This window comes from Lemur catta, chromosome 3 (genome assembly GCF_020740605.2).
Source record: "Lemur catta isolate mLemCat1 chromosome 3, mLemCat1.pri, whole genome shotgun sequence".
NCBI lineage: Eukaryota > Metazoa > Chordata > Mammalia > Primates > Lemuridae > Lemur > Lemur catta.
In genome coordinates, this window is record NC_059130.1 from 32,356,376 (window position 1) to 32,366,814 (window position 10,439).

The 10,439-nt window shown below is 52.1% G+C and overlaps 2 protein-coding genes across 2 annotated transcripts in view; both read left to right on the forward strand.

The window, feature by feature from the left end:
- CADM3 (cell adhesion molecule 3) overlaps nt 1-2,172 on the forward strand; it is a 29,286-nt gene extending 27,114 nt beyond the window's left edge. Inside the window, exons 9-10 of the mRNA XM_045547050.1 lie at nt 761-886; nt 1,774-2,172. Of these exons, the coding sequence (XP_045403006.1) occupies nt 761-886; nt 1,774-1,892 (245 nt within the window). The 3' untranslated portion in view covers nt 1,893-2,172. The remainder of the gene's footprint in view (nt 1-760; nt 887-1,773) is intronic.
- Nucleotides 2,173-5,827: 3,655 nt separating this feature from the next.
- ACKR1 (atypical chemokine receptor 1 (Duffy blood group)) lies at nt 5,828-7,488 on the forward strand. The gene is made up of 2 exons (XM_045547051.1): nt 5,828-5,957; nt 6,452-7,488. The coding sequence occupies exons 1-2, from the start codon at nt 5,937-5,939 to the stop codon at nt 7,439-7,441; spliced, it is 1,011 nt and encodes a 336-aa protein (XP_045403007.1). The 5' UTR covers nt 5,828-5,936; the 3' UTR covers nt 7,442-7,488.
- The last annotated feature ends 2,951 nt before the right edge of the window (nt 7,489-10,439 follow it).

Genomic DNA, 10,439 nt, shown 5'->3' on the forward strand with positions numbered 1-10,439 from the left:
CAAAGGACAGATGGAGTCCCCGGGTCTCCTTGTTGGCACAGGCTACAGGATTGGGGTTTTACTGGAAACCAAACTCCCCTGTGGTGAAGGAACAGTGCTCTTTATACAGGGGTCAAAGTCTGTCATCTTTGGTTAAGGTGCTGTCAAAGTGTTAATTCTTGGCCCCATCAGCTTTTCACTGCTCTTTCCCTGTCTAATCTCAGGGCAGTGAATGGATGGACTGAGAAGGCCTGTAGAGCTAAAGAGACCAGCTGAGAATACCAAGCAGACAGGAGAGTAAGAGAGTGTGGGGAGATGAGGAAGGAACACTCTGATAACCCAACAGTGAAAGGGGGGTGGGGGGGAGAGAGAGAGAAGAAGAAGAGGAAGAAGAAGAAGAGTAGACAAAAAAGGCAGGCAGGCAGGCAGGAAGGAAGGAAAGAAGGAAGGGAGGGCAGGAGGGAGACAGACATTAATGCAATGATCCTTGACCAAGGTCAAGTTTCAATGCCAAGAACTCAACTTAGACAGTTGGGTGTGAGCATTTTTATGTATTTATTCATGAGTACATCAATTTGTTTTAATAATAACTATATTCCAGGCATGGTGCAAGAAACTAGAGTACCAAATAAGGCATATCCCCTTTGCTGAATGGTGATGCCCCATTCTCCTGATACCAGTGCCTGTTCTGTGCTGTGTAAGGCTACCCACGGCCAAGTCAGAGTGCTGTGAGATGAGGGCTCTCCCCAGACCTGACGGTGTGTGTTTCCCCTCCCCGCAGACCCCAGCCCGGTGCCCTCCTCCTCCAGCACCTACCATGCCATCATCGGGGGTATTGTGGCTTTCATCGTCTTCCTGCTACTCATCCTGCTCATCTTCCTCGGCCACTACTTGATCCGGCACAAAGGTCAGAGGTGTGAGAGAAGCATCAACAGAACTTGGGAGGGGTAGGAAGATCCATCAGGGGAAGGCAGGAAGAGAAGGCTGCAAGAAGGGTCTTCAGAGATTGGACCAGCCCCTTGGCATGTTCGAGAAAGAAAAAATGCAACCAACCCTGTGATAACAGCGCCACCAGCCAGAGTAAAGCCTGATCACTTGGGGATGGTCCAAGTAAAATCAAACCTTACCACTCGGAGTGGCTGCTCCCCTGCTGCTCTCCCTCCAGCTCTCCTGTAGAAGACAGAGAGCTTCAGAAACCACATCTCCGTCCTGTTTCTTCCTGCACTTTCTTCCTTTCTACCTATCCAGACTCATTTTTCCTTCCCCTTTGATCTCCTGCTGCCTGTCCCTATACCATTGCTTTTCTTTTCTCTTCCTTCTTTAAATTTCTCCCTATATCTATGCCTTCTCTCCACCCTCTCCTCACATTCCCTCCTCTCAGACTTGCTGCTCTGGGATCCCTTTTGGCCAGCGGCCTGGCTACACGGGCTGGTCATAACTAAGCCAGATCTCACTGCATTGCTCATGCAGCTGACATAGCAGTTTCCCCATCACCAATTTGTGTGCATGCATGCATGCATACACACATGCACATGCACACACATACACACCTCTTTTGTTTTTCTTTTGCCAGTATTATAGATGAGATTCTACTTAGGGGCAGGATTCATTATTCACGGGGGGATGTGGTCAGGTGAGTGATGTTGGCAGCAAAATGCAAAATAGGTAAGGTGGGGTGGAAGAAAGCTCTAGGCAAGAGAAAAATTGCATGAGCAATGTGTGAGTGGGTGGGCAGGAAAGTGGGCAGCGGTTTGGAAGCTGCTCCTGAAAGGAGGAGCCTCTGTCTCTACACAGGAACCTACCTGACACATGAGGCGAAAGGCTCCGATGACGCCCCAGACGCGGACACCGCCATCATCAATGCAGAAGGCGGGCAGTCAGGAGGGGATGACAAGAAGGAATACTTCATCTAGGGATGCCTGCCCACCTCCAGCGCCCTTCAGGGGCCCCATGGGGACTGCTGGGGCCATCACCAACCCGGACTTGTACAGAGCGACCCCAGGGCCGCCCCTCCCGCTTGCTCCCCAGCCCACCCACCCCCCTGTACAGAATGTCTGCTTTGGGTGCGGTTTTGTACTCGGTTTGGAATGGGGAGGGAGGAGGGCGGGGGGGAGGGGAGGGATGCCCTCAGCCCTTTCCGTGGCTTCTCTGCGTTTGGGTTATTATTATTATTATTTTTGTAACAATCCCAAATCAAATCTGTCTCCAAGCTGGAGAGGCGGGGCCCTGGGGTGAGAAAAGCAAAAAAAAAAAAAAAAAAAAAAAAAAAACAAAACCTGGAGTGTTAGGAGGAGAATGATGGTGGAGGAGTAGGGAGAGGGTAAGGCTGCTTGGAGGTGGGGGCTCTCACTAGCCCTCCCTCCATCCTCTATAGTAGAGCAGCTTCCCAGGCTTCTCCAGGAACCCAGGAGCAGGAGAGTTGTGAGCAAGGGCTAGGGGTGGCTTTCTGTCTGCTAGGGAAAGCCAGGAGCTATGGACAGGTAAGTGGGTGCCACCCTGACACCTCTCTTCCACTGCAATGGGAAAAGGGTGAATGGGGGAGTCCCCAAGGAGATGGGACCTGCAGAAGGCATCCAGCCACACAGGGCCCCAGGGCTTTAACCTGGAAAGGACACAGGTCACTGAAAGGAAGGGTAGGTTTAGAGAGGAAGGATGACAGAGATGGACCACTGCCCCCATAGCCCCCAAAATGAATGAAGCCAGGCCCTTCCCACGGGAACCGCCCTTGGAGGAGAGCAGGGCACAGCTGCCACTCCTTGCTCCAGCAGCTGTGGGAGAGGCACTGCTCTGGGGCCTGAACTGTGTCTGCTGCCCCCTCTAAGGGGCCCCTCACTCTCGCTCCTCCATGGCATTGCTCAGCAACTGCTCCTCCCTTCTTGGCTGCCCTGTGCTCCTTCCTGGTCTCTATGCCAGCCCTTATTCCTTCCTCCCTCAGCAGCCAGGCAGACATAACAACAAAAATACTAAAAGGAGCTTCACTGCACTGAGCTGTTTCCTGCCCAAACTGAGGGAATAATGTGAACTCTGTGCGTGTGCATGCATGTGTGCGCCTGTGGGTGCATGTGTGTGTGCCTGTGTGAGTGAGTGAGTGAGAGGTGGGGCGGGGCAGGGATTGAGGAGGAGGGCCAAGGGCCAGGGGTCCTGCGCAGGTGGCAGGGCTGTGGGCGTGTGAAGGAGGCCTCAGGTGTGGAGGACTCCGGGCCAGCATTTGTACCTCACCTGGGAGGGTGCTCGACCCTGGGATTGTCTGTGCCTCCCCCAGTGCCCATCAGTCTTGGAGAAAAGAGTCCCATGATGTGTGTTTGCCCAGCTATCCATTCTGTCTCTCCCTGAAACACAGAGATTCAGCCCCTCCCTGGCTTCCCTTCCTCCGAGCCATGGAGTCAGTGCCACAGCCTTTGCTATGCACCCTTCAGGCCTCTCCGTGGCACTGACCCTGGCATGACCTACCATCACTTCCTTTTCCCATAGCGTGTACTCAGCCAGTTGAAGGCTATGTCCCCACTTTTGCTTTTGCTCTCCTGTCTTCCTTCCATGGCCCCCAGCTGGTTGCCATGGAGATGAGGTTGCTAGCCCTCCCTGGCCTGGCCGGACTGCCCCACCTCAGACCCAGGATGCCCTTGGCCTCACTCTCACCCTCCGCCAGCATGTCCTCCCTGCTCTGATGACGGGCGTGCATAACGGGGCAGCTGCAGTGCAGCAGGTCTGCCCACCCCCTTCAGTTCAGGTAATGCCATGTGAATCTTCCAGCCGCTGGTTGGGTCCTGGGCACCACAGGCAGCCCCTAACCTAAGCCAGGGCCCCCTCCTCTTACAGCAGCAAGGGAGCCTGGGGCCGCAGGCCTGTCAGGCTCCTTGTCTCCCAGCACCCGCTTTTGGGAAATGACTTTTCCTCTTCGAGCTCAACCACTCTGTCCATATTACACAGAAGCCATATTTGTACGGGGGGCGGGGGGAAGAGGTGCCGTTGTGCTGTGTGTGTCTGTCCGGGGTGGGGGGCGGGGGAAGGGAGCAGGGAGGGGATCGTGTATCTTTATAATCTTTCTAATTCTCCTGTGCTAATCTCAGAGGGGCCACCCTCAATATATCTGGATTATCCGTGTCATTCGGCTGCCTCCTTTCTGCTGCTCTCACTGCTGCTGAGATGCTTGTATATAAGGGCTATTTTTTGGTATCCCTTGTACCTGTTACTGGTACCCCAAGGGGTGGTGTGTCCCTTGCCAGGCCACTCTCCCAAGAGCATCTATGTATGGAAACAATATAACTTTCCAAGGGAGAGAAGCGTGTTCATCCCCTTTTGCTGGACCCTTCCTTTCAAGGGCATTTGGGGTGGGGTGTCTGACTGCTCTCCCCAGCCCTCTGCCAGGCATTGCAGGACCACGTTGAGATGGAGGTGCAGACACGTCAACACCATCCAGGACAGCTTCACCAGACCTTCACCAAACTCTAGCCCCATTCATGTTGAACCTGAAACTTGAGCTACTGTCCTGGGAGGAAAGGGTGAAATCTCTACGAGGTCTGAGGTCTGAGGTCTTTGCCTCCAGGCGCCTTAAGTCTGAGATGCTTTGCCCCCACATGCCCCTACATGAGTGGGACGGAAGACCCTTGACAGAATTGGGGTTAAAACATCTCATGCCTTCTTGAACAAATTAAAGTGTTCCCCTAACCAACCCCCTCTACCACATTGTTCTGACTCGGACACTCCATGGTTAACCCCTCCTAAGGTCAAGACTATGTCTCCCCATCTGAGGGAGTCAAGTGCAGAGCAGGTGATGAAACAGTGGAGATCCTGGAAAAGCAGCTGGGAGCAGCTGGCAGGGGCCACCAAGGAGGAGAGGCCTCAGCTTAGGAGGATCCACCTGCAGTGTAGACGCCCTTGCTCTGCCAGACGGAGAGAAATAGCTTTGCTCACCACCCTCACCCCCCGGCCCACATAAGAAACTTTACATATTGCTAAGATGCCTGGCCAATGAAGCAGTTCCAGAGACTTTATGTCCCCCAGCAGAAATATGAGTAGAGATTACCCTGTGGGCAGCAGTCCCATTTTAAAATATGCTGTCCCATTGTCCCCCAGAGCCTACTTTAACTTGTCAGACCATGTGTTCTGCTTCGTATGCAAGATGCATTCACTGCGCCCATAGGTGGCTAGGCAAATGCCCAATTGCTCCCTGAAGCAGCTTCATTAGGCAGCCTCGACAGCCACCCCAGCCCTCCCTCCTCACACTGCAACACACAAACCTAGAGATAGCGATACCCACACCCAGACACCTGCCTAGCCCTAACACACGGATATGTGCACCCTGATACACAGCACACACACACACACACACACACACACAGATAGGTAGGTATACTCTCACACCCAGTCTGATGCACACAGAGCTCAGGCCCACATGCACACCCCTCAGGCGAATGAATCCCACCAAAGCATACTAACAACTCTCCACAACACTTGGCTTTCAGACTGTCTTCCCTGGCTCAAATTCAAGGGGATAGAGGAACAGTGATCGACCTCAGCTGCCCTTTCACTCCCACTTCCCAGCACCTCTCTTATCTCTGCCTCACAAACCACCCCTGACCCCTTCTTCCTTCCTTGTGCTTGAAGAATCTCCACTTGCTGGAAAGCCCCCTGGTTTCTCAGCCTCCCTTTCACTTCAGGAAAATACCCACTTTGTGGTCCCCACCTTTTTCCTTTCCCGCCTGCAGTCCAGACCAGTCGATCCACCCAAAAAACAGGAAGCCTGGGGGCCAGTGCCCCATGCAGACCTGAAGCTTGGGCAGGCAGTGGGTGGAGGGGGGTGAAGACTTCCTGAATGCCCCCCCATGGCCCAGCCCGGAAGCTGATGGCCCTCATTAGTCCTGGGTACTTATCTTGGAACCACAGGCACTGACAGAGCCAGAGCCAGAGCCAGAGCGGTCCCAGCCCTTCTCTCTGCCCGCCCTGAGCCCGACGGTGCCATGGGAAACTGTCTGCACCGGGTGAGTACAGAGGCTGAGCCCCACAGCCCCCACAGCCCCTTCTGTTTGGCCCTCCTGTCTTTAGACCTCTTCCCTTTTCTCCTCATCTCATATCCCTTCCCTCCATTTTCTCTCATTTTAAAACATCTTTTTCCTTCTCTCCTCCCTGTGCCGGCCTCCAAGCTCCCCCTTGTTTTCCTTCTGGTCTGCCTTTCAAAAGGCAGTTCCATCCAGGTCCCTTGTTAGCCTCCCCTCTGACCTCCTCCTGCTCCTCCCGTATGGGCCTGGCCGGTACCCCTCCCCTGGCTTTTCCATGACTCTTCCTTCCTGCACAGCCTCCTCAGTCTCCCTGCCTGGTCCTTTTCCTCCGTCCTCACTGCATCTAGCTCCGACGGGTCCCTTGTTCCCTGATCCAAGCCTCCCTTCTGTCCTCCCCTCCCACAGTCTACTGGGCTCCCAGGAGACACTTCAGTGGGGTAGCTGGCTACTCTGATGCCCCCCCCCATGTCCTCCAGGTGGAGCCTGCCCGCTCATCTGAGAACTTCACTCAGCTGACACTTGATGACGAATTTTGGAATTATTCTGACTATGGGAACGATTCCCTCAAAGGCCTTGACTACGACAGCAGCCTGGAAGCAGCTGCCCCCTGCCACTCCTGTAACCTGCTGGACAACTCCTCGCTGCCCTTCTTCATCCTGGCCAGTGTCCTGGGCATCCTGGCCAGTGGAGCTGTGCTCTTCGCGCTTCTCAGACCTCTCTTCCACTGGCAGCTCTGCCCTGGCCGGCCCATCCTGGCACAGTTGGCTGTGGGCAGTGCCCTCTTCAGCATCGTGGTGCCCATCCTGGGGCCAGGGCTAAGCAGCACCCCCAGCACCGCCCTGTGCAGACTGGGCTACTGTGTCTGGTATGGCTCCACTTTTGCCCAGGCTCTGCTGATAGTGTGCCATGCCTGCCTGGGCCCCAGACTGGGTGCAGGCCAGGCCCCAGGCTTTACCCTGGGGCTCACTGTGGGACTTTGGGGAGTGGCTGCCCTATTGGCATTGCCAGTCACCCTGGCCAGTGGCACTTCCCATGGACTGTGCAGCCTGAGATCCAGCAAGGACCTGAAGATTTTGCAATTCATACACACTGTTGGCTGTCTTGTCATCTTCATCTTGTTGCCACTGGGTTTGTTGTGCACCAAGGGGCTGATGAAGGCACTGGGCAGGGGGCCAGGCCCCTGGGTTGGTATCCTCTGGGCCTGGTTCATTTTCTGGTGGCCTTATGGGGTGCTTCTGGGACTGGACTCCCTAGTGAGGTTCAGGTTACTGCTGCTGCCAACATGTCTGGCCCAGCAGGTTCTGGACCTGCTGCTGAACCTGGCAGAAGCCCTGGCAATATTGCACTGTGTGGCTATGCCCTTGCTCCTGGCCCTGTTCTGCTACCAGGCCACCCATACTTCCTTGCCTTCCCTGTCCCTCCCTGCAAGATGGTCTCATCTGGACACCCTTGGAGACAAATCCTAGCTTTCTTCCCACCTGTCAACCTGAATTAAAGTCTGCATTGCTTTTTATGAAGCGGGTGGTTTCTTATTTTGTCTGGGGATGAAAAGGAGAGGAAGGAGAATGGAGAGAAAGAGACATTTTATGCCAGACTTTCCTCCCAGTGTCTTTTTCTCTAGGTGTCCTGGAGAGAAAGTGAATGACCTATAAACATCCTCAGGGCATACAGATGTTCTCTTAAGGAGGTGGGGTTACTGCCATTCCCAGAGGGAAGAGAAGAGGTACCAGAGCATGAGGGGAGCAGCTAAGCCCAAAAAAACTAGAAGCAAGGGCTTAGCAGCTGAAGAAAGAAGAGAAACTGTTGCAGAAAGCAAGTGGAATAGGAACCAAAACCCACAGAGAAAAAGAGAGAAGAGTGACGATAAAGCCCAGAGCAATACTTTGTCTCCCATGTCTGACCTATCCAGCTTCCCTCTTTGTCTTCTATCTCCTCTCTGGTGTTGGTTAGAGATCAGAGCAGTGGTGGGGAAGTTATTTAGTCCTTCTCTCAGGATGGACTTTCCCAGTAGCATACCAAGATAATTTTCAAAGCCACCTCCTAGGAGTCGTCTCTCCTAGGTCCCTCAGCATGACCCTAATTCCTGTGTGTGTGTGTGTGTGTGTGTGTGTGTGTGTGTGTGTGTCTGTTCTAGACCTGCTAGAGCCTATATTCATATTAGATGTGTGCATGTGATAACATATGTCCACTCATGTGGTTGCATCTCCGTCAGTGTCTGAGCCACACACAACTGTGTGTGTACTGACCTCTCTCATCGCCCCACCCCCTACTTAATTCTGCACGCATCTCTGTTTTCAGGATATGAAATCAGGATTTATGACTCACTCCTTAACCAAATGAGTTTTCTGTACCCTGGTTTTTTTGCCTAGTCTTTTCTGTGTAGGATGTGTGGAGGGAAGAAAAGATCAAGAAGTTGTGAAGGGTGGAGAAACTTAAAGGGGGATCTGATTCATCTTCTGCTTGGAATTCCCCAAATTTCCCTTTCAAACTCCAGCTTTTAAAATAAACCTTTCTTTCTCACTTACATCTTTCCTTCCACCTTCCACACTATACCCCAACATCCTGGGCACCTCTTCCACAAATACATCCTTGATCTTCCAGCTGCTTATTTGTGACCTTAGATGTTTTTTTGCAACCTCTACCCAGGTAAATGTAGGTGGTGCTTAGAAGAAATAAGCCCCTTTTCATAAGGGGCACAGCTTTTTACCACCAACAACAAATTTACCCTCTATCCAAGAGGCCGTAAAACAATGAATTCCTCCCTCCAACCCAACTAAAGGGTGGGGAAACTTGAGCATCTACCTCATCTCTGTTTGAATCCAATTACAGTCTTTCCATTTTTCAAATATGTGCTATGCCTGGCTTGTTCCTTAAAATGTTTCTGCTTGACTCTCTGGGCTTGGGAATACATAGGACAGTGCAGGAGAGGAGGGGAGATCAGTTAGAATATCACAGGCAGGAGGGTGCAAAAGGCTTGGGGAATTTTCCTGGGTGGGTGCCATGACAAAGTCTCTAAATCTCCCACCTCCTCTCTCTTAGCAACTACCAGGGTTAGCTCCTGATTGGTGCATCAAAAATTGGAAGGTGGGATTTAGGGACCGATTGAAACTCGGGAGGCATTCTGAAACAGAAAGGGAGGAAGGGAAAATGAAGAAAAAGGAAATCATTTACGAACCTAAATTATGCTCAGGTCTCAACCACAGTTCAGAAATGCATTCTAGTATTTTCTTGCTCTCCTGTTTTCTTTCCAGGCTCCTCTCGAATTTCTCCCCTCCAATCCTTGACTACTCTCTCAATCCTGCCAGATGTTGCCCTCTTCCCTTCCAAGGTACTGATTTGGATGCTGACCTAGTTAAGAGGGATGAAAAGGTGTTTTTGACTGCCTGAATCTTCTAGTGTCAACCTGATGCTAGGGAGGCATAATTTAAGCCCACTAAGCTTTTCTTAACAACCCCCCCCCACCCCAACCTGGAACATCCAAATAGAAATCCTTCCTGCTTCAGTCCAGAGAGAACTCCAGACTCCAGGATAAAGCCCAGCAGCTATCATACCCCTGCACAAGGGAAAAGCAGAGGCAGAAGCCCGCAGCTGATAAGAGGTTGGAGCAGCTGGAGACAGTGCCCAGTGCCCCCAGGGCTGCTCCTCCTCAGGCCCACGCCCTCTGGCTTTGCCCCAGTCACTTGGGGGCTGCCCTCTCCCTGCCGTTGTCTGTGTGGCAGTTGGAGAATTCCTCCTTAAGTCTAACCCTGACCTCAGTCCTTTCTTTAAAGCTTTCCTGGGGACCTGCTACCCCATCCATTTAACCCCTCTACGCCACCAACCACTCTAAAATTGGTCTGAATCTGGCGTCTTTTCTGCAACCCTTCAGGAATAGAAAGCTTGTTTCCTTAGAACCCTTAAGAATTTAATCTTAGAGTTGGCAGAGACTTTAGCTGTGTATGAGTTATTGGGCCTCCTGGCTAAAGAAAAAAATCCTCTCAGAAAGAGGAGAGCCAGGGTGGCAAGCTCTTGGGAGCACACAAAGGCTCAGGGAGTGTCAATTTGCATTGCTTTTTTTTTTTTTTAAGGAGCGAGACCTATTGTTTGAGGTAAGTTTGAATATCACACTGATGCCATCATTCTTTTATTTTGGGTTGGGGCCTCTCAGGAGGATTTAGGAAACAAATGCCTGGTCCTTATCCCCTTTTATCCACCCCTATTTTGCTATACTCCAGCTCCACCATCACCTTCCTTCTGGAGCCACCCTCAGAGGAATTCTGATTGAGAACTTCACTGGGATTTCAAACCCAATTCTTCACCAAGTCTAATTGCCAGGGATTTGCATGAAAACCATTGTATGTTATCTAATTATCGTGACAACAGCAGGCCGCCCGCTGTCTGGGCACAAGGAGAATCACAGTTTTAATTAACAATAATGCTCCTTGCAGACGAATGTGACTGTTTAGGTTAATTAACAAGTCCAAG

What these genes read in the sequence shown, in the direction of transcription:
- ACKR1 (XM_045547051.1), top strand. Translation starts at nt 5,937, where the DNA reads ATGGGAAACTGTCTGCACCGG. An exon ending in TGGGAAACTGTCTGCACCGG is followed by an intron (nt 5,958 to 6,451) that starts GTGAGTACAGAG and finishes CATGTCCTCCAG; the next exon opens with GTGGAGCCTGCCCGCTCATC.